The sequence below is a fragment of the Bombus pyrosoma genome, linkage group LG7 (genome assembly GCF_014825855.1).
Source record: "Bombus pyrosoma isolate SC7728 linkage group LG7, ASM1482585v1, whole genome shotgun sequence".
Classification (NCBI taxonomy): domain Eukaryota; kingdom Metazoa; phylum Arthropoda; class Insecta; order Hymenoptera; family Apidae; genus Bombus; species Bombus pyrosoma.
In genome coordinates this window covers 17,550,441-17,574,732 of record NC_057776.1, presented here as the reverse complement: position 1 = coordinate 17,574,732, position 24,292 = coordinate 17,550,441, and the positions used below count along the sequence as shown (strand labels likewise).

Below are 24,292 nucleotides of genomic sequence, written 5' to 3'. Positions count from 1 at the left end.
ACAAAGGTATAGAGTAACAGTATACCTCTCCTTAAAAGAAATAGTTATAGGGATACTTGACAATAGACATTCCAACGGTCTCTGTCCCGTGGCTCGCTACACGCAGACCCTGTTCTTCGGGTAAGATGGTTGCCAGATGTCGATGCGTCTCCGCAGTGCATGTTCAGCTAGCCTGAGGATCCGTTATAAATCTTAAGATTTAGTTAACTAAAGTCCTTCAAATGGACAAACAGTCTTTGTCCCAACTACGGGAGGATAGGGGAAGCCTACTTCCTCACGAACGACGCTTCCCGCTAGCAACTTTTCCTCAAGGGCGGCTAGCGTCCTTTTCTAACCACGGACATGGAAATTGACCAATTAACAGCAACGTCAATTTCCCTCACCTTCTGGACAAAGGCATCGCTCCACGAATCCGATGATCTCGTGCCTTAGACACACCCCGTCATAGTATTCCTCGGTGGCATCAGCGCGACGGAAATTCTTTTCCTACGTGCGATCTCATCGACGAGAAGGAATAACGTATTTGCGATCAGTGAATCTTTCACGTTTGTTAACCAAGAGTCGGACTTAGATTTTGTGAGAGCGTACATCTAGTATCCCGTTGACCGCGGATTCGTTATCGAACCCAGGATCATTGTCATTAGCGTCTCGAGTGTCTAGTTACCACGGTTGCTTGTCGATATCTGTAACAATCATATTTGCTCTAGTCAATATCTTCTCTATTGCATGGCAGCGATGTCTAATCGCGACGAGGATTCGCTTCACGCCCTTAACCCCAACTCTAATCATAACGCCAACCCGACATATATAATGATATTTTGGTCTGAATAAAAATTGACATTAATTTTGCCAAAGGCATCTGCATCTCTTTGGTAATTGAAAGAAAAGGAAACTTTAAGAGTACTAAGTGAACGTTGAAAAGCTTCATTAGAACATTTAATCGTGGATTAGTAACAGTAGTCTTGAATTTCTAATACTTTTACTTTTCCTTCTCATTTTGCTTCAGCATCGAGTCAAAGGACAGTGTTGTTGTAATATTTTTTAAGGCCCATTACGTGATAATGATGAACATTATCGAGAAAATTATTTCGCTTCAACTACATTTTGTCATATAAAAATACGTTAATAGTACTATACTTACCAAGTATATGTTTAATGCTTATTATACTATTACTTAAATGTCTTACCTATAACTGTAGATGGTATCGAATATACGTATTACATATACTCGTAGATTTGTATCTGACTAGGAGTATTTCGAGCATTTAATTCACACTTGAAAAAGACAATAACTCTTATATCGTATAAATATTTTGAAAAATGTAGTAAGTGAAAAGTGTAGTAAGTACCTGTATCTGAAATTGACGATAATTTCCTGTTTATAATATCGATAATCTAATTAATATTTATCACTAGAGCACTCGAGTTACAAAACTACTATTATCAGCTACGTTGACAAAATTGTATTCTCTTAATTGTCAAGGTACTTGAATATCTTAAACGATATCTCGAAGATCGCTGGTTCTGTAATTCAAACGTTTTTGATAAGCCCGCTGAATATAAATTTACTTTAAAATACAAAACGTCAAAGGCAAAGCGAAGCATTTGCATCGAAATTGATACAGAAAATTCTATCTTTAACCACGATACTAAAGATGATTTATACCGTCGAGGGAACCTTCAGACTTATCGAAGAACACCCATCAATTTGTCCAACTGCATTCGCGAAACTAAAGTTCCACGTATATTTTAACCATAACGTTAAAAATCAACGTCGACTAAACTTTCATTAAACTAAATCAAACCCAACAATTTTTCCAATTACGTTCACGAAACTAAAGTCCCCTTGATTCGTTTGTTATTTGTTGTAGCTCAGTTTCCGCTATTCGTTGTTGTTTGCTCATTTTCCTATCCTCGTTGTCGCGGCAAAGGAAATTTCCTCTGATCTTCGTCCTCGAATTCTCATCACAGTCGATTCGACCACGCAGTGATGTAATCGGATCGGTTGGTCGCCGATAAAAACGTATATGGGGGAATCAGTGAAAATGACGATTTTGTATTGGTTGGAAAGCGCGTTTTAATGGAATTGCTGTGTCGAGTAACTGGGTCGGTCAATGCTGAAACGCGGTGAACCAGTGTTTCTCGCTGCTTTCCTGTTTCCTTTCAAAGAACTTGAGATACTACGTTCGTTCTCCGAGTGTTTGGCGTCGATGATGGAAAGTGCGTTACGTTACTTCGAAGAAGAAAAACAAGTTGTTCGTATCAACGAGATCTGAATTTGCTTCGTTATTTCTTTTTCTCGGATATTTTCAGACATATTCGTCTTTCGTTGGATTTAGATTTAATGATTCGATTTAAATTGAAGAATCAAGAATGACAAATAAATTTTGTTTCCCCTTCGTTGGATTTAGATAGGACGATTGAACGTGATTGATAAATTTCCTTGCTCTTTAATTGAATTTAGATTTAGTGATGATACGTAGAAGATAAAAAAGTTCGTTTCATCGTCGTTGACATAATTACGAAATGTAATTAATAAATGAATTTCAATATTTTAAGAATATTTCTCTGATTCGCTTTTGTTAAGATTCTTAATATATCTCAGACTTCGATGATCCAATACAGATGTTTCGCGTTACCATCGATGACAGTAACGTTGCTCCCTAAAAGAAAACTCTTTCGATTCGACAAGATTAACATCTGATTGATTACTTAAAAATGTTGTTTATTTCAACGTTATGTTTCCAAAGTAGCTTAAAAATTTCCTTTACGATCTCTATCTTATTCGATTCAAATTTCATCATGCAATATCTGAATTTACTATCGACATTTGTTAAGCTTCTCGTCGTACTAATCTTTTAGATTCCTTTCTCGTTAAATTTACATTCGACAAAGTAATAAAGTTGAACGTTTCAAGCGTTTCTGATCGATATATTTCCATAATCTAAAACTATCAGGTGTCCTTGTTCTGTTATACTTATCGTTAGATTTTAAAGCCAACGATCGAATACAGGCGATCAACGTTAATGTTAAGGAACCTTTGAAATTAATTATTCTTTTAATATTTTAGACGATACGATACATGCACGTGTGGCTGTGGCAGATCAATCTCTGATAAACAGTAGGATTTAATTACACATTTTGAAATTACTTTCCACGCGTATTTTGACAATTATCTTTTAGATTCCTTTCTCATTATATTTACATTTAACAGAGCAGTAAGGTTGAGCATTCAAGCGCTTCTGATCGATATATTTCTATAATCTAAAACTATCACGAGTCCTTGTTCTTTTACTTATAATTCTCAATGAGAATTGATTGTAAATAGTCTACCAAATAAAAAAAAAAGTCCTTCTTCTGTTATACTTATCGTTAGATTTTATCAAATACAAGCGATTAACGTTAATAATTAATGAAATTAATTATTCTTTTAATATTTTAGCGATAGGATACATGCACGTGTGGTTGTGGTAGATCAATCTCTGATAAACAGTAGGACTTAATTACACATTTGGAAATTACTTTCCACGCGTATTTTGACAATTATCTTTTAGATTCCTTTCTCATTATATTTACATTTAACAGAGCAGTAAAGTTGAGCATTAAAGCATTTGTTAAGGTTTGATAAGGTTGAGGTTCAAGCATTTCTGATCGATATATTTCCATAATCTAAAACTATCACGAGTCCTTGTTCTTCTACTTATAATTCTCAATGAGAATTGATTGTAAATAGTCTACCAAATAAAAAGAAAAGTCCTTCTTCTGTTATACTTATCGTTAGATTTTATCAAATACAAGCGATTANATAATTAATGAAATTAATTATTCTTTTAATATTTTAGCGATAGGATACATGCACGTGTGGTTGTGGTAGATCAATCTCTGATAAACAGTAGGATTTAATTACACATTTTGAAATTACTTTCCACGCGTATTTTAACAATTATCTTTTAGATTCCTTTCTCATTATATTTACATTTAACAGAGCAGTAAGGTTGAGCATTCAAGCATTTGTTAAGGTTTGATAAGGTTGAGGTTCAAGCATTTCTGATCGATATATTTCCATAATCTAAAACTATCACGAGTCCTTGTTCTTCTACTTATAACTCTCAATGAGAATTGATTGTAAATAGTCTACCAAATAAAAAAAAAGTCCTTCTTCTGTTATACTTATCGTTAGATTTTATCAAATACAAGCGATTAACGTTAATAATTAATGAAATTAATTATTCTTTTAATATTTTAGACGATACGATACATGCACGTGTGGTTGTGGTAGATCAATATCTGATAAACAGTAGGATTCGCGATCACAGATATTCAGATTATCACAGATAATGACGGATGTCTGCAAATAGAAAGAACTTGTTGTTATCAGTGATTAACGATTCTACGAATTAACCTTGTCAGATTTTTTCAGCAGCAGACAGCGGCATATACGTGAAAGCATATTTGTCCTGCAGCGCATCGCGTTGATACATATCCGCAACTCAATTTGTCGAATATATCAGCATCCGATTTATATATTGTCAGATTTGTTGAATTTCTTTCATCGCATTGTATCTGCATTGTATTCATTCGTTTCGTTTATTTTCTTTGGTATCTCTTAAGATCTATTTACATTTTGATTATTAAATATTCTTCGTTACGTCTGACAACAAAGCGTCTCGATTCATCTCGGATGAAACTTATCGTACAACGTTGAGTAAAATATTTTCGATACGAGATGATAGAACGTGGTTTTCGTCATTGAAAAGTTGCAAACGTTTTATCGTTCGATTTCTCGTTCGTTATCTGGCGAATGATTTTAAAACGCGTTGTACGATCTAAATTGCCGAATGTTGTGCATACTCATGCTCGTCACTGATCAGTGTAAACATACTAACAATATTATATGTTTCATAAACGACGTATCTCGTATACGCAGCGCTGCTTTTGATCCGAAAATAACACGATTTTCTAAATGAGTACACAACGCGTTATTCTCGGCTCTAAAATTCCCTTGCATTCTGTTGGAAGAAACGTTCGAAATACTCAAAATATAGTTCTATCGCAATCAAACGTAACAACAGGTAGATTAATATCAAAGATTTATAAAAAAAAAAAAATAAACCGATTCGCGCTTTAATAATTTAAGAGTTCTACCGATTCCTACAAAATACAATTTATCAAAATAAAATAGCAACGAACGTAGTAGAAAATTTTCAGCGAAAAATAACGATATGAGATTGAATATTCACGTCACTAAACCTCCATCGAACGATCGAATAGAAAACAGGGAAAATGACGAATTAATAGTTTAAAGAATCTACGCTCGTTTGCTTGTTCGACGTTCAGAGAAAGAAGCTTGCCCGTTGATAATTCCGCAATTAAAATAACCGTAATGAAAATAATCGCAATTACAAATTCAAAGTCAATGAAAGCTAACTTGCTAACTTAATTTTAACGAGTTAATAATAGAAAATGTAGAAATTGTATGCAACACAGAGTTAAATATAATGTAATTCGGATCGTTTCAGTACCCAATGAAATGTTAATTAAAAACACTTATTGGGAGTGTATCAAGAGCAAAAACGGATCAAAGTTGGGCCAATAGGAAGGCTAATTCTAGCCAGAGGCGATGTTCTGGCTCGGACGATGTGTTTCTTCCTGGTTGCATGCGGTAACACGGTGCATACGCGAATTTCTCGAGTTCGACGGGGCGCCACGTTATCGAACCTGTCCGCGCGTATCTTCGCGACCGCGAACTTCGATGCAACAAATGCGTACCTGACGTTAGTTATTTTTGTAGGTCTAGGGCCATTTATACTCGCATTTCAAACGTACACGGGACGAATTGTTCGAAAGCAACATTTTGTATTTGTACCGCGCAATGGATTATGTCAGCGAAGGTGAATTTAAAATAAACTCGTCGCTTCTTTTTCTCTTGGCTTTGCTATTTCTGGCATTCTTTTCTTTTTCTTTTTCTGTTCATCATTGTAGATGATACTTGACGAACTTTCGCTTCTGCTTGCGTGTATCCTTATAGGAATATGTAGCTGTAGAAAAAGGATTAAAAAATTATCCGCGAGTCGTACGTGACTCTTTGATATTTTTGTATCGTTTCTATTAGGAAAATTAAAATGATTAAATCCGTTAAAGTGCACGAGTCTCTAATTTCGTATAATTACTAGGAAAACGTGCAACGATATTTTTGACGAAGATCATTTTTAAATATACAATTGTTTATACCGATAGTTGTCCGTGTACACGGTATATTTAGATACAAAATACCTACAGGTCGTTTGTTCTAGCGTGTAAACAAGAAATGTATGCGAATTGCTAGCTTCTTTTCGCACTTCTTGTACAATTCATTTCGTACAGTTAAATATTGTTTTTCTTATTCTCGCTTCACGATACGTTTGTCGAGCAATAAAAAGCTTTACCGTGAGATTATGTGCTAAATAACGACCGTTGGATAATTGTTGCATTCCGAGAAAGTTACACCACTTCTTTCGTTAAATAACGTTAAAAGGTACGTTACAATTGTACCATCGGATAGAACGAGTCGTTGCCGTATCGTATGACTTGCTTTTAAACAGCTTTACGATTTATTCAATTTAAAAGCTAATTGTATAAATCGTTCTGAGAAACGATCGAATCAGAGAGACTGATGACGATTCGCATCCACGGTGATCGTAATTGCACCAAGCGTTCTAATCCTTTCAATAACCGTGTTAAAAAGGTAATTGCTTTAAGAGCGTAATTCATGTGCCCTTTTGCCATCCTAATCAGCCAAATACGCTGCTACGAATCGAAGAATAGGTCCTCTAATTTATAATTGGTAGCCTCTGTTTAAGTTTCGCCGCGATTATTCTCGTCTCTTCGTGTTCCCCCGATTCTTTTCTATTTGCTCCGCCTTGTAATTCAATCTCGCCGTGTTCTTCCCATCATTTTTGACCCAATTGTAGCTTTTTTACGCTAGAACTATCATACCAGTGAAATTGACTGGTTTTACAATTTTATTTTCAAATTCCTACTTCATGTTATATTTTTCCCCCGGAATGATGTAACGACTGTTGCAGCGATAGCTAAAAGAATAATATAATGAATTTTATTTTCTTTTTTATGTATTCAAACTGAAAATAATTTTGTATCAAGGCTACTTATACCAATACCAGTCAAAGTGTAAAAGGGTCCTGCAATCAGTTTATCGAACCCCAATTAACCAGTTTCCTCGTTTCCTACAACTTTCCGCACTTTTTTAAAGTTTTTACTGTGCTTTATTCGACATGATGATATCAGTTATCAGGAGAATTCCGGATCGATCGCTAGATGCTAACACTAGAAACACCGCACCAGTCAGAACGATTGGTTCTATTTTTTTTAAATAATTTTATAAATGTGTCGACCCTCGTTTAGGGATTATGATCCCAGATGGATTAACAATCAATAAGTATACAAATATTCTAAAGACTAGTCATTTTCACTGGTTTTGGTAGAAATAGCTTCGTGTTAACCACCGGTAGTTCTAGTGTTAAGCCCCAGAAGTATCAAGTTAGACGATCTATCAAACTTAATCCGAATCTGTCTAACCTATGGGTTGTCCAAAAAGTTTTTTTGCTTCGCAATGTTTTTTGTTTTATATTAGTTTATTGAATTGTGCAGGAATATAATAATAGAAATATAACGAAATGGATCATGCCTGATTCAATAAAATAATATAAAACAGGAATTGTGGTTCATCTATCATCACCTTATGATACGAAAGAAACTTTTCAGACATCCTGATATAAGCATACCAAAGTTAAAAGATAAAATTAGGAAAAAGTTCTTATTGGTGTGCGTATTTTCGTAATCGCGATACAATCGTATTCGCGGTACTCGAGCAAAGTTTGGACAAAATTTGACGTAAAACAGACGTTATTATGTACATCCATATAAGTTGTTCATGGTGGGTGTTCAAATATTTCCGTGAGTCACTATGTGCTACTAGTATCATATTTTTACACGTGACATCATTGACCTCGTGTAACTTCCAAGGTGGCACTGAACGAACTATGAACGTCAACTTGGCCAAGTATTTCGCTTGTATTTCTCCTAAAAGATCCGAATAATATTTCGCAAAAAAGCACGGCTCTCCACGATGGAAACTCAACGCCGAAACGTTAACAAGGCGAAGGTGTCGTGTTTGACATAGCAGCGAGGAATAACGAGAGATTCGATCTTGAAGAAGATCGATCGTAAAGTGTTCAAAGTGCGTAACACCTTTTCATCGCTATCGTTGAATCGTTGATACACCGTTGTCCCTGTTTAAATGCAAATCGTTGCACGCACGTTTCCTCGTATCCGTATCGTTGCATTTGTTCGACTCATCGAGCGATAAACGTTAATTGGCTATTGCAATTTAGATTGTTCGCAAGTCGTACCTGCAGTAAACATGTATCGAAGCGAGTTCAACGAGACGCGCTGGCTGAAACGTTCCATCGTAAGTTAAAGTCTACAAAATAACGTCGATTCGACGTAATTTAAAACGAACGATTCCTTAAGAATAAATAATTTCGCTAGACTTTCCACGAGATTTGGGATTTGAAAAAACAATGTTCGATGATAGATAGATTTTTCGATTAAAGTTTCGTTGTTGCCAGAGTTCTCTCAAATTGAAGATTTTGTCATTTGCAGAGCCTCTGTCGCTTTATCTCAACGTTAAAATCACAGATTCTGTCATTCGTAGATTCTCGAAGAATCTTCGTCTTCAGAAAACTCTGCGCTTAAATTAAATTTTAATAGAAAAATTGACATACTTCCAAACGTTAGGATACACCGCTATGGCTGTTCGTAATGTCTTGGAGGTTCATCAAACGCTCCATTAAACAAATATCAAGTTTGTATGCATTATATTTCTCGTATTTATTTTATTTTTAGAAGAGACACACTTGCGATATTCGACTCGCATTCGGCTGCTTCCTAACCTAACAACGTGACTCGTTCGCTTGCGTTGGAAGCCATTCTTTTCGATAAATTGTAGTATATGTATAAATAGTATGCTTTTTAGCCAACGAATAGAACGTAATTCTGGTATTGCGTGAGTATAATATCAGACAATGAATGTGATCCACTTTCGCGAATTGTGCAACAGAGCAGCACGTAAAAAGTAATACTTCTCGACTATCGCGCGAGCACGACGTTATCTCGTGACACGTCCGGCCGAATCTTCGATTAGTTGCCAATTGCTATCTGTCAAAATCTCAGTTAATATGTATATGGTTTTATGTCGTTGATATCTAGCTGTTTTCTCTCGTATGACACTTTAATCGTAACTATTCCTTTCATCGTGCATGTAACTGTCTCAACATTATGAAATTGCAGATAATGCTTATCGATGTTATCTTCTTCGCGAGCTTGTCAAATACATAGTAAACTTATCAGCACATACTTACAATTATAGCTTCGTTTATGCAGTACGATACTTTTTCTTTTACTTTTCGATTTTGTGTTCTCCGAATGTTCTCGAGTATAAGGAACAAGATCCAGCGAAACTGCGTTCGATCTTAAAAGCATTAAACATAGCTTTTTATCGTTCTTGCACTGATATTTATGCTTTAATCCGGAGGATGATCGTAAGACCGTAATGAGCGTTCTTTAAGCGGAGCAACGCAATTAAATTAATCCAATCGACGGATAAGAGGTTATTTATTCGATCGTAATACGCGAAACGTTCGTTTTTCTCTCGATCAATATTAATATCCTCTTAGTTTTCATCCGAGTGTGTTTATCAATTGGCCCGTGTACAGTTGATACAGCTTTGTTTCGATCAAGATACAATCTTATATTTTTATTTATACATCTCATAGAATATAGATGTATATTTTATACGTAACTTAATTTATATTAATTTCCGAAACTGGACAAGTCTTATTCGAAAAGGCTTACGTTATTAAAATTAGAAAAGTTTCTAAAATTATTGATTCCATTTCCCGACTATTCGCGACGAAAGTGGAACTGTCGTCAAACAAACGTAGAGAACACAGAAAACTAAATAAATCTAATATAAAAGTTTCAAAATTACTTTGCGATTTAATTGCACAAATGACGCCATAGCGTTTTAAAAATTCTACTAATTATAAAATAATTCAAAATTCAATTATATATATATATATATATAAATATAATAAATATAATATATATCTAGTATATATATATATATATATATATATATATACTAGACTTTTGATTATTTTCTTATTGAAATTGAATTTCCAATATATATAGTGATAATATACAGAATTTTCTATTAATTTAACGATACAAAGTAGCCGCTCCTACGTTAATCCTGCATTTGTCTATTTAAACTTGGTAATTTTCGGGATTGAAAAGAGCAAGAGGAAGCGACTCTTTAGACGAGAAACGTAACAAACGAAATGTTCGAACACCGCTAATCGTTTCCTTGTGCAAGGCCGAGAATTTCGTAACGAGGAAGCTCTCAATTACACCAGGTGTCATTCAGCCGAGCGAGAAAGGGCCACCGTTTTAGGTGTCAAACTAATACGACGGTAATTACGACCTACACTCACCATACTTTAATAGGATAAACGGCTTGAATATAATAATTTTTCTCTGAGACACGACCGTTTAAAATATTTCATGTAACGTAATCATGGATGGCCGAATGGACGTTTAAAAACATAGAGTACAAAAGTAAAAATGACATATGACGTTTAAACAGCTCGAAATAACTATCTTACGATAACAGTTTCTTATTCTTTTGATTTATTTTTACATGTAGAGTAACCTTCCCAGTCTACCGTGTGACTTGGGACGTTTCGTATCCAAATACATGTGAGGTGCTATTGGGTGTAGTGCGTTAAATAATCACTCGGTGTTTAGGTCAACAATATATTTATTAACAACGTATCGCTCTCGATTTCGCTAGTCAATCTCACTACGCGGTTACAACTCGACTTTATCGCTTCCTCGTTCAAACTTAACTGTCGATCGGATTCGATTCTTTTCTTTTTGTCGTCCCTCAATATCCCCACTATCCACGCGTTTGTTAGGCGTTCGCAATCGTTGCTACGCACGCCTTCTTCTCGAACATTCGGTCGAAGGACCGTTGGGATATTGATGGCCCATTAGGCACTTCGCTTCGGCGATATACATTGTTGCCGAGTGCCGCCACACAATTGCTCTGGAAAGCGTCTATTTGTACGATTTAGGGAACGGTCATCTCCTTATGCTTATGAGATTTTCTGTATTTTCGATATCAGCTACAAAAAATACATACTCGTGGCTCTTTATACCAAATAAATATCGTTGCGCGTGGATATCCTGCACGTTTCATTACATACAAAATTTGAAACATCGAGTCAGAATTTCTTCTTACGCTCGTCCTATTGTTTACCATTGTTCTCTATTAATTTATAGCTTTAACCCTTTCGCTTCGGTAGTCCAGTCCGCCGAAGTACTGTCACTGAACGGAAACGCACGCCAGAAATACACACAATGTGCGTGGTTGCTGTATATACATTTTCCTAAGTCTTAAATAACAATAATTCTTCTAAGAACCGTATGTGAAATATCGTTTCACTGTCAATGGATTTAATAAATTTTTTGGCATGAAACAGTATACGATCGTCTGGATGTTCGAAATATATTGCGTGAAACGTTTCGATGTTGTTTCAACAATAAGTAACTTTAAGAAGTGATTAATCCAATATGTCAATAAAATCAACAGAAAATGTTCTGCCGATAACGAAAAAATATATTATTGACTACAGATGGCACTTGTATATGCATTATTTTGGATGCCGATCATATGGGGTGCTGAACTCAGGAGTCGTTGCGTAGTCGCCGCCTATGTGCGGCGCTCGTACCCACAGGCCATCTCGTGGATACCACCTATAAACGGCGCTCGAAGCGAAAGTGTTAAACGTTTATTTCTCTATACGTTTACATGTCTGAATCAGTTTATATCTGTAAGCCTAAGAAATTCTTAGACTTTCCTAGCATCAGTAACCTCATGAATTCATAAAACACTTAATTCCGTCATTGGTAGCTGTCCGTCATGACCCGGGATTCAGGAGTTTTCCCTCCTTTTACCGGTATGTACTGTTACGCACTCCATAAGGGTTTATCGCGTGCTATGGTCGCTTAGAAAAATCCGCAGGATTACCATGCGAACCCTCAAGCGGCTGTAACGTGAAGGTAGTCACTTGCAGAAGAAGTTTTGCCAATCGTATTAATTAAACCGATCAGCAGCCTTGCAGGCTCAAAATGTATAAACAACGAATTCTTGTGTTTCTTGCCCGTCAACAAGTTTGTTGTTTACACGCAAGTGTAAAGAACTATAAGAGCGTCATCTCGAGCAATTTAGAGTTAGTGTGCATTAACGGGTCTTCGCTAGTTTCTAGTTTCAGTTACTTAGCCCGTTTTCAAGTCAGAAAAATTCACACCAGTTTATAATAAATTTCAGAGTTCTTTATACCAGCAAGCGATCTTTGCAATCCTTTATCCTACGAGCTGATTATCTTTAGTAACCTTTTATTTGACGGTGAATAATCTTTGTCAACTATTTTATCTTACTGGTAGTTGTTTGTCAGCTTATCGTTCCAATGGCAAGTAATCTTTGGCGCTACATCTTTCGCGCCTAGTGTCTCGAACAAATATTAATATTTATAAATGAGAAATAAAATGTGTGTGAGGAGTGTTCTATATAATCAGACTAAATATATATAGTAACCGAGACTGAGCATATAAATTAAAAAAGTTATACGGTAAACAGCACGATACAGATATAACAGATATAGATATATCACGTTCAAGGCAAATAAAATACTACTAAGTATGCATGTTTATGTAAACAAACATTATAGCAGGTTTTAAGCCTCGCTATAACAAAAAATATAAATACATATGTACGCGAATACGTATGAAATTTATTTATGCTACTATATATATATATTTGACAGTTTGCCTAAATTTCTGTCAAACGTATACCGTGAAAGAGACAAAACGTCATTCGGTTAACCAGGATATGTGAAACTTTGTCGTTCACTTATCGATATCTACTGCGTCGTAAAATGATTAGGGTAGAAACGGGTGTACGCAATAACGCACATTCTGCGGCATTCGAAAGGAAAAGGAAATGCCGATTATCTACAATCCCGGCCAAAATGATAGCACATTTACGCTATCGTTAGTTTCTCAGAGACAATTTAAGGTTTTTCTAAACGTAGCGAATGACACATAAATTTCACGACGTAGAAAGAAGGAATTTATTATTAAATAAAGTCGTCCTTGCTAACGTTCGTTGTATGCAGAGGAAACACATGGATTCCATAGGCGAAGCGACAGTTCATTAACGACAAATTCACACGAATATTTAGCCGAAGAACGAAGAATTTACGTTGCAATTAATATGAAATTAACGATGATTATAATCGCCTCTTCTGTTCTCTAGAACTTCGACCAACCGATGTAGCAAGAAATCGTATAGCTTTCGGATGGTACTTTGAGATAAATTGGCCCATTTTACCGTAATAGATTCCATTGGTCGTTAAATATTATCGTATGTATCGTCTTGCACTTTTCTACTATCGTGTTGGAAACTAAGTGATTGCGGATTTTGTCATTACCACCTAATGACAAAATCCGCAGCCATTTAGTTTCCAACCTAATACTTTGTCCGGAATTGTATCTGTCGATCGTGTTTACTATGTTTACAATTTATTATCTCGACGAAAGTTTTCCAGCATGAAATCAGCGATGAACCGGTTAAACGAGAATTATGCTCGCCCCAAGAAGATAACGTACGTCATCATTTGATCGTGTCATTAACGTGGATGAATGGAAATTAATCATTGGGTCGTTCCGACGGACAAAGCCTTAATCGCACGTTAATGCTTCGCGGACAATTAAAACTTTCTTCTCGCTATCGTAAAGTTGTTTCGAATTACACTAAGGAATGTTAACGACGTACAACTATTTGGTAAAAAGAACACCATTTTTCTTCGGATAAATCAATTCTTACGACCTCTTTTGTTTCGTTTGTTGTCCGGATTCCTGCAACTGATATTTCTATAAACAAAATTATTAATAGAAATATGCGTAGGCGAGTTATTATTTGCCGAATATGTCGATAGATAAATATGTTTACTAGCTAGTTAACAAGTCGAATAACAAAGCTCTGTGCGATTTCTTTCGTCAAACTTTTTATTTTTAATATTACGAGAAAGATATACGATTATACGCGTATATTACGTATAGAGAATATCTTATAAAAAATTAATTTCTTCAGTTTCGAGTAAACAAACGAATCTTTTGCTGTTTAGCTTGCGAGTAGAAAGAAATTGAGTACGACGATTCTTTAGAAAATTATTCAAACTGAAAAGAAACTCTTCTCTTTTCTTTGTTAGTAGATTTGTAGAAACATTACACGTGCAATATAATACTCTACAATAGTGATTTACAGCATAGCGAATTTGTATTCGTATCGTGGTAAATCATAATTTTTACTTTTTATTTATTATTCATTTTTACTAAACCTAATTTTTTCACCTATCATTAGCCCTTCCTTATAGAAATATTTACAAACAACGCATACGATGTTTTCATCGCAATTTTTATACTCTGTGTTCCTTTGTACTCAGTTCTATCAAACCTAATCTCATTTAACTTCTCCTTATCTCTTCTATATCAAAGAGACATTATAAACAAGCATCGTACACGTGTATGCCACAATTTATCGTAATTTCTGTGCTTTCTTTTAACACTTTACCGACCGATAGTCGATTAATCAGTTTTTTGTCCCCGACGCTTAGCGACCGATAACCGATTAATCGGTTTTTGTTCTCGATGCTTACCGACCGATAACCTATTAATTGGCTTTTTGTCGCCGACAATCTTTCTCATTATTCGAGCAATAATTTGTTATTTAGCACTATGGTATCTTGCTCAGTTGCGTCAGTTGCGTTGCTTTCTAAGCTCCCACAGTTTTATACCAGTTTGAGAAACTTAGCGTTCGCGATGAACGAAAAGAATGGTATTGAAGAGTCTAAACCGAAACAGAGTCGGCGCCAGGGAGAATCTGCGCCTGAGTTGCCGGTCGGACGTGCGTATGCTGTTGAACCGCTAGCGGTCGGTAAAGTGTTAATATTCTCATTATCTACTTTATTCATTTCTGATATTCCATCGTTTAATCTTCGTCGTTGAGTTGATCGCATCGTTAGACCGAATAATCGCTAGTACACTCGCGATAATTGATTATTCATCGCTGTAAAAAGGTCGACCGTATTCTTTTGCTTTTATCACCATGAAAGTCGAATTACAAGTTGTATCCAGCTCGTGATTCGAGATCCACGTGTACCATGGCGAGAAATCGACGGATAAATTACTTTGTTATTGTTAGCGCGCGCGAATAAGTGAGTACACGCGTGTCGTTGATTTCTTGCGGTTCAACGTTTCTCCCCTCGGCCACGAAGCTCAATCCGCACGCGAGCACGCACGGTTATTACTTAAGAAGTCAATAAATGACACACGCTTGACTTATTGTTAGTCCTGCGATTGGCACATTTCGCCACGCCGAACGTTCGTTCCGTGGCGAAATCCTCGTGATGGAATATTACACGACTCTATGGACGGATATTAACTATTTTATTGGATCTAAATCTTTTCCTGTTTTTTTTTTTTTTATAGTTCGTGCGTCAGTTTTTTTCCAATTTAAAGAATTTTATATGTATATTTGAAGTCACGATTGGTTTGCTTGGCTAAGATGTGCAAATCTAAATCGTTGAAAGTTCGCGCTAGTTTAAATAAATTAATTAAAGGTAAATGAAATAAATGTTTCAGGTAAATTAAAATTACGTAGGGTTGTTCGATCGATTTGTTTCTATGGGTAGGTGAAAATTGAAAGTGCATGGATTTGAACAACAGAGCAAGGAGTATTTTAATTCTACGCTATATTTTAATTCTAAAAAGGAATTCTTGCTTTGTTTTATAAGTCTTTTTTTAGAAAATAACGTAACAACCTTCATCCCTTTGGTGAACAATAACAAGTTTGAAAAAATATAAATTAATCATAGTAAAGTCCTTGCTATTGCTGGAATACCCGAATACCAAGATTTATTCGTCATGACTGGAAATCCAATGACGAATATGCGAAGAGCCGGACCTTTCATCGAACGTAAAGCTTCCCGATCTTGGGAAATCAAATTTTTTTTTTATTACTTAATTTGTACTTTACAATTTGTCCAGCTAGATATTTGGTAAATTTTTCTAGCTTAATAGGGAATCAAATATCACGAATGTGCATAAAGCGATCGAAACATGAAACAGAGTATATTTAATATTCTATTTACTGTTTAATGTTAAATTTACTAATTTACTAATTTAATTTATACTGTTATATGTATTAAGATAATAATTTACAATTTTGATAGAAGAAAACAAATTTATCTCTACATTTTCTTACAACAAATATGACTTCTTCACCGTCACCATATTTACCGTTGAGTGCATTCTTTCCACGCTTGCGGATGTTGCAGGAATGCAGAGATATCTTTTTGCTAAACTGAAGACTTAACAGAGAGTTTTGGAAATTCTGCTTCCCTTTCTTTCTTTCTTTTTTTTCAATTATCCACCAAGTCACGCGACTAAGAGATTATGTTCGATTCGCGGCTTCGCTAAATACATTGAAAATCTTACGAATGACTGGCCTTGTCATTATTATCGTTTTTTTGCAAATATAAAATTTACAGCAGCTTCTTTTATGTTTCCTATACGCCCGGACGTATTATCGTCCGTAATTAGCGTCTTACGTAATAGTAAGAAGTAAGACAAACGAGGGACATTAACTATAGGTATGTGAACAGTACATTGCAATAGGAATCTCGAGGATAAATCAACCGTGACTCTGCGACGATTATTTTGAAAGTACGTACGTGCATAGTTCCATTTATAGTAGAATCTTATGCCTCGGTAGGTTTCACTGATGTCTCAGCAAAGGTTAAATCAATTTACGATTCTTGCACTGCTCTCGTTATCATTGTGCTTTTACTCCAGTAAAATTACTAACTTTGAAAGATCGATCTTTCAGAGTTACGTTAATATCGCGACAACCTTCGTATATCTTTATTGTTTATTTTTTAAATTTAACGTGAAAGAACAATGCACTGTTCGATAGAATCTCCTTACTGTTTATGGTATAATTTATAATATCGTTTCTTCTTTCTGAATTTCTTTTCTCTTCTTCGTAATTGACGGCGACTAATTATCAGCAGTAATTATTATTCTCGAGGATAATTGATACTTACTCAAGTTCTAACCGATTTCCTATACGTCTCTCCTTACTGTTTATAATATAATTTATAATATCGTTTCTTCTTTCTGAATTTCTTTTCTCTTCTTCGTAATTGACGGCGACTAATTATCAGCAGTAATTATTATTTTCGAGGATAATCGATACTTGCTCAAGTTCTGACCGATTTAAAGGGTAGAAATCCCTGTTACGTTATCCTATTTCGTTACAAAGATCGATCTTTCAGTGTTACGTTAATATCGTAACAACCTTCATCTACCTTTCTTATTCATTTTTTAAATTTAACGTGAAAGAACAATGCACTGTTCGATAGAATTTCCTATACGTCTCTCCTTACTGTTTATAACGTAATTTATAATATCGTTTCTTCTTTCTGAATTTCTTTTCTCTTCTTCGTAATTGACGGCGACTAATTATCAGGACTAATTATTATTCTCGTGGACAATCGAACGCTGTATTCGCCTATATTTGTCCAAGTTGCGATTGATTTAAAGGGTAGAAATCCCTGTTACGTTATCCGGCAATTGCGCGTCGGTTGTTCCCAGAAGTAGCTTGTTAACGAAGCGGAATAGTACCAGAGAAAATGGAAGGAAGCCGGTAGGCAGATGTTCAGTCACGTTTCCGTGAGAAATGTATCGTCCGATTGGCATCTTCCATTGAACTTCGCGCGACCTCAGACTCGATCGGCAGCTCGTCGAAGAAAAGCGCCGGTTACGTCGCAATTTTAACGGCATATCGTTCTCTTATCTCGCAATATGGAATTGCAGTCGAATAAAATATCGAACTTTCCCCTGAAAAAAAATATTGTCCGAGATCAGCGATTTTCAAAGAAATTATACAAACTAACGATAAAAGATATTTTATTTCTTCTTTTCATCCAAGAGAAGTAAGTAATAAATGCTGATAAAAGATATTTCGTTCTTTTTATCATAGAGAGGCAAGGAGACCAGTTATAGCAAACGATAAAACGCATTTAAAGATATTTGATTTAGCAAAACGTTAGAAAAATCTTCTCCCTACTTTTTCTTTTTACAAATTGTGCGAATTTTTTTTTTTTACTATCTCGTAAACGTTCGTTCGATTAAAAATTTGTATTGCCTATTGTATCAGGAATTTAACTTTAAATTTCTTAAATTTAAAAACCTTTCTTTTAATTTTTCTTTTTACACTTTACCTTGCCATAGCGCGTTTGCGAAGATTTTTCTTCTATCGAAAAGCCGTTTGTTGTATCTGGTCCTAACGTTTACGGACGTTGAACGAGGAATTGTTTGAACGGTGTGCACGTTTTGTTACTTGGTCGAGTTGAACATAATTTTTTTTAAATTGGTCAGACGATACGTAACGATACATAAAATCAGGCATACACATAACATATGTTCTTGATATTTTTACGTAACGTTCTCGTTCTCACAAGTACATTTTTTAAACTTTTATTTCTCTCGACGTATGTAAATGAGTGAAGAGATTTATACGCCACGCGATCTTGGCATCGATTCTCGTGTATGCCTTATTCATTTACGTTGATGTTTGTGTTAACTTAAAGTTAGTGGGTCGTGAGTCGTCGATGGTATATAACTTATGATTTTGGGAATTCGGGTTAATCATGTTTTTCAACTTTTAAACGCATCATTCGTTGACGCGTTTCACAGCCAACTAGTAACAAACGTGTAGGATATGTTCGGTTGCAAATTATAACACTTCGATCTTTGCCAAGCAATGTTTTCATAATTTAAAACCAAAGATATGATAAAAATCATAGATAGTAAGAATATAATAATAAAAATACAATATAATTATCGTTTCATTGAAGTTTCATTTTCTTAAGAATTAAAAAATACCATTTCATGAAAAATCAATTTACGGCTTGTTAGTTGATTAAAATACTCGACGAATTATTAATAACAATAGTCATTATACAGATGGATAAAATAAAAATTCGATATAATTTGATAACGAACGGTGCATTATTTCGTGAAAAACAGCTGTAATCTAAGCTTACCCAACTGATCGTAAAATTTGATAAATTTTCAAAATGTTTGTTTCATGATTGCAGATGGAAATGCATAAAAATCCCAACGCGAAGAGGAGTTCGTTGCGTGGTGACGAGATGACGTTGAAGGAACCTCACAGGTAAATAAATACCTATCATGCTTTGTCATGAAATATTCACTATATTTAAGTTTCAAAGCATCTACAGTGTTTGCATTTAAAGTCGTGTTGCACGTATCAAATTTTTCGCATCTGCTCGTTTGTCATGTCACGTGTCTGCGATTTCTTTACTTGGGCTGACAGCGAGCCGATTCGATGATTTATGAGATGTATTGTAATATTTGCGTTGCTGATTAAGAATTTATTGCTTCCCGCCCGTGTGTTGTCATCGTTTCGTCATACTTTTTTATTTATGATTATTGTTTTTAAATACTTTATAGAAGCGATCGAGCATTTCTGTCCACTGGATCTATGTTGTATAAATTTTCAATTTCGACGATCAGCCTGTTGCTTTCTCAATTCTTGAAGGACAAACTATACAAACTTATATAATCTCTGTGAATCTAAAATTAAAATAAATCAACAGGCTGTCGTGTGATTTTTAAGCGAGAACAGACACTGTTTGGCAACAGAGGATATATTTACAAGTAAATTCATTTCTATATTATTTTAAACGCAGGCAAACTTAATGGAAGAAAACGTCAACTATACTTACGTGTCTGCTCGATATTTGCTAACAAAAGTATCTTTGTAATTTTATTCTTATATTTTCCATTCGATACTTCGCGTCGTGATTTAGCATTAAAAACAGAATTAAAATTCAGCTTTTAATTTTAATTGATCGACCGAAATTGATTTTTCACTTTGTAATTTTATTCTTACATTTTCTATTCGATACTTCGCGTCGTGATTTAGCATTAAAAAGAGAATTAAAATTCAGCTTCGATTATAAACATGATCTTTGAACATGATCCTTAATTTATGTCACGACATTATAAAACGACTAGACGATTTTTTCAAATCATTAATTAAACATGTTTGAAAACTTCCGCCCCAAATGTCCTCGATCTTTTAGCGTCAAAAATAGTTTTGCAAACTTTCATCTTTTCCATGTTTAACGTTTGTATCTTTTCTCCCTATCAACATTTCTATCAGTTTGACATATATTCCTTCGTATTTTCCATTCTCGATTACTCGTATCTCTTACGGTCAAAAATTTCCACTAACTTCATCGACGTCGTACGACGAACTTTCCGTGCCATTAATTTTCACATCTTTTTCCTTTAGCTTCGTAAGATGTTTGAACGCCGTAGTCGCGATCTACAAGAATTTGTGCATCTATTACATTTTATCCAGTTCATCGTTACCCAAAATAGTCAGTGGAATGGACCGGTTACCACTAAACGGTCAAATTGCGAAACTAGCAGGTCTTACATACGTGTTCCTGTTTCAATGGCAAGACCGGAGCCAAAAGTGACGTAGTTCGTTGGCACCTAGCGATATTTCTTCGATCTGGTATCGAACTAGTGAAACTTGTGCGGTATTCGACGTGCCTTTCGTCTTTCGATTTATATTCTCACACGGTAGACATTATTTAATTGACAATTTAACAAACGTCAGATCTTTCGTTTTAATCCACCTAAATCTCGTCTATAATTTGTATTCTTGTCTATAAAAGTTTGTCAACGAGTCGATAATTTGAAAGATTTTTATTAAAAAATTAAACAGTACGAACAAAAATGAGATATAATATTCATCGTACAAGATTGTTCGCGATTCGTTGAAGCTTTATAGTTTAGATTCGTAATTTTCCAAAACACTTATGACGATTGTAAACAAACGTTATATCAAAGTCTGTTCTATCTTCATGGTAGGCAACGTGATTTCCTCGTGGTTTCTTCGTATATCGATCGATCGTTAATCATTCATTTATTCAAGGATATGGAGGATAGAGGAGACTCGTTATTCTTCGTTGCCATAAATTCCTCAGTTGTTTAATGCAGCAAGATCTTCTTGTTTGAAAAAAGAACCTTCGTTTAACATATTTTTCTCGTTTTAATTTGCTCAAAATACGATAATAGTTCGTTTAAATTAATCGTAGTCTCGCTGAAGCTTTGCATCGGTGTTATTCGAGGAAGAATATTCTTACGTACGGTGTCTGCGTTTAAAATGGTGAAGTTAGTTTAATTATAGTGGTCGTTTCGTCGAATACCGTTGCTTGTGTAGGTTTTGAAAGGAAAATCGGCCACGTTGCTCAAACAGGAATTATAAATAACGAATGATAAATTCGACGTTGTTCGTCGTGTCAGTGCTTGTTGTCCAAGTAGGAAAGTTCATAATATTTGTTCAGACTAGTAAAAACGTGTTTCTAACAAGTGGTTTAGAACTGTATTACCTTGAAACGTTAATGTCAGATCGCGCATACGGCATACTTTCCCAGTCACTCGATTTATTACGATTTTTCCACTGGCTATGTTGCGTTTCCTAGGAAATTTATTGCGTAGAACGCGTCTTCACCGTGAAATCGAATTTTCTTCAAATCGTTTGTTTCTGCTCGTATTCATAAATTCGCCGCGTCTCTGATCTCATATTTGAAATTTTACAAATTACAATTTCTGTCGAGTATTCGCTCCTTTCGATCTTTCAAGTTCCGTAAATTTCTATCACTCGTTTGCAATATGGAAAATTATTCGCACGTTTATTAATATTTTATTTATAAATCTGGTCTCGTGGAATTATTGTCGGCGTTGATCGTTCGATGATCGTTAACATTGTCGCCGATATAATTTCCAAATTGGCTGTTATTCAACCTCGTTTACAATTCGAGTGAAAGTAGAACGCGTTTGGTGCATTGTAGCGTCGACGAGTCTACGATAGACGCTGGTGCTATGGTAATCGTAAATCTTACGAGCAACTGGTTTGACGTTCATGGGAAAAGTTAGACGTAACTTTATACAGAGCTGCACTCGGTGGCACTGCATTCTAGCTGCACTTATTGCAACTCGGGTTTCTTTAACGGAAAAAGAACGCACGGCAATTAGAGGTTTTATTGCCACGGATTTTTACGTAATCTGCGTGCAGCCTCTCGAATTCTCGTGAATGGAAGATTCGTTCTACGATGATTGCGTGATATCGTGCGGAAAACCATTAACCGTAGCAAAGAATTCTATGCTTTTAGTTTCACGATCCGTAACAGCATTTCTCGATCTTGATCTACAACATTCCACATTCAGATACGTGTCTTTATCGTTAGTATCATTTGGTGTTTTTATAACACATCGATGCTTATTTTTTAACATCAAGAAAAATATTATTATTTGTTATTACAGCGCATCGGTAGTATATTACAGCAGCGTTAAAATTTCCTACGATTAAATTGAAAGATATTTACCGTGTAAATAATATTTGATTCTATTGGATTGTTCCTACGGAGAGTACAGTAATCAACTGGTTACGGTGAAATGACGTATCTGATACGTCACAGAACACTTTGGCATGGGAAATGCATGACACAGCTATTAGATACGTCATTTAATATCACACGATTAGTGTCGCATGGAATATTTAATACGCGAGCATCGTGTTGTTTATTATTTTATTCGCGGTATTACTTGTAACATGATCGTGAACATAATTGCAACTGACAAAGCATATATTCAACACGAAACGATGAAGTAGAAATCATCCTCCCTTTATTCTTGATTTAAATGCTTCGTGCAAAATGTATCAGCAATACTGATATTTTAAAATGTAACCACGTGTGCCAGTGGCTGCAGAAGTTCAAACATCAAGATTATCGATTATTAATATCTTAATATACCTGAAAAGAAATTATCGACGTCGACCTACCAAAGTATATTTCTCGACGATTAAAGTTCATTTAGTTTTCTAAAATTGAAAATACCTCTGGATCTTGTAGGAGGATACACTTTTCTCTTGTTCATATTTCATACTACTCGTATCATCGACTCTATTAGAAGTTGTAAATTCTTGATAGAATTTTCTACAGAATTGAGAAAATTCACGGGAATAATTACTACAATTTGTTATTGCGATTAATAATAATCGCGTCGATATGGAGTTGCTAAATTACCGTTTTCAAATATGCAAAGCTGAAAACTTTCTCGCTAACTTTTAATGCTTATCTTAATATTCGTTGGTATTATTAACACTAGAACTACCACACCAGTCGAATTGACTGGTTTTACAATTTTATTTTCAAATTCCTACTTCGTGTTGCATTTTTTTCCACAATGATGTAACGAGTTCCGCAACGATAACTAAAAGAATAATATAATGAATCTTATTTTGTTTTTTACGTATTTAAACTGAAAATAATTTTGTATCAAGGCTACTTATACCAATACCAGTCAAAATGACTGGTTCTTCTCAAAGTGTAAAAGGGTCCTGCAATCAGTTTATCGAACCTCAATTAACCAGTTCCCTCGTTTTCTACAACTTCGCACGCGTTTTTAAAATTTTTGCTGCGTATCATTCGACGTGACGATATCAGTTATCAGGAGAATTCCGGATCGATCGCTAGATGCTAACACTAGAAATACCACTGCAGTCAAAACGACTGTTTCTACAATTTTATAAATGTGTCGACCCTCGTTTAGGGATCATGATCCCAGATGGATTAATAATATCAAGAATGTACTACATAACATGGAAGTGCATCTGTAAGAAAGTAATAAATCGATAAATATAAAAATATTCTATTATTACATAGTTTTTAAAGACCAGTCATTTTGACTGGTTTTGGTAGAAATAGCTTCCTGTTAACTATCGGTAGTTCTAGTATTAAAAAGTATGCGAAGTTGAATAATCTTATTGTTTGATACTACGCCATGTACTTGCTATTTGTATTTAACATTTATTCATTAGGAATGGCAGCACGTACGGAGCTTTCCAATCGAAGGATCCCATTCTAGCAGTGGAGAAGGGCGCTGAAATGGAAGGCGGAAGCGACGAGCATGGAATTTCCGTTCACCACCCGACCTCGTAAGT

At 35.2% G+C, this 24,292-nt stretch overlaps 1 protein-coding gene across 8 annotated transcripts in view; it reads left to right on the top strand.

Moving 5' to 3' along the window:
* The window catches only part of LOC122569348 (proton-coupled amino acid transporter 1), a 45,533-nt gene that overhangs the window by 6,477 nt on the left and 14,764 nt on the right, over positions 1-24,292 (top strand). For 5 of the 8 annotated variants that reach the window (XM_043730259.1, XM_043730257.1, XM_043730255.1 and 2 more), the window contains exons 2-3: positions 19,347-19,423; positions 24,170-24,286. In XM_043730259.1, coding sequence (XP_043586194.1) covers positions 19,347-19,423; positions 24,170-24,286 — 194 coding nt within the window. Of the gene's footprint in view, positions 1-8,404; positions 8,468-19,346; positions 19,424-21,304; positions 21,460-24,169; positions 24,287-24,292 lie in introns of those variants that run through there. The other 3 variants (XM_043730258.1, XM_043730262.1, XM_043730260.1) reach the window with 3 other exon arrangements.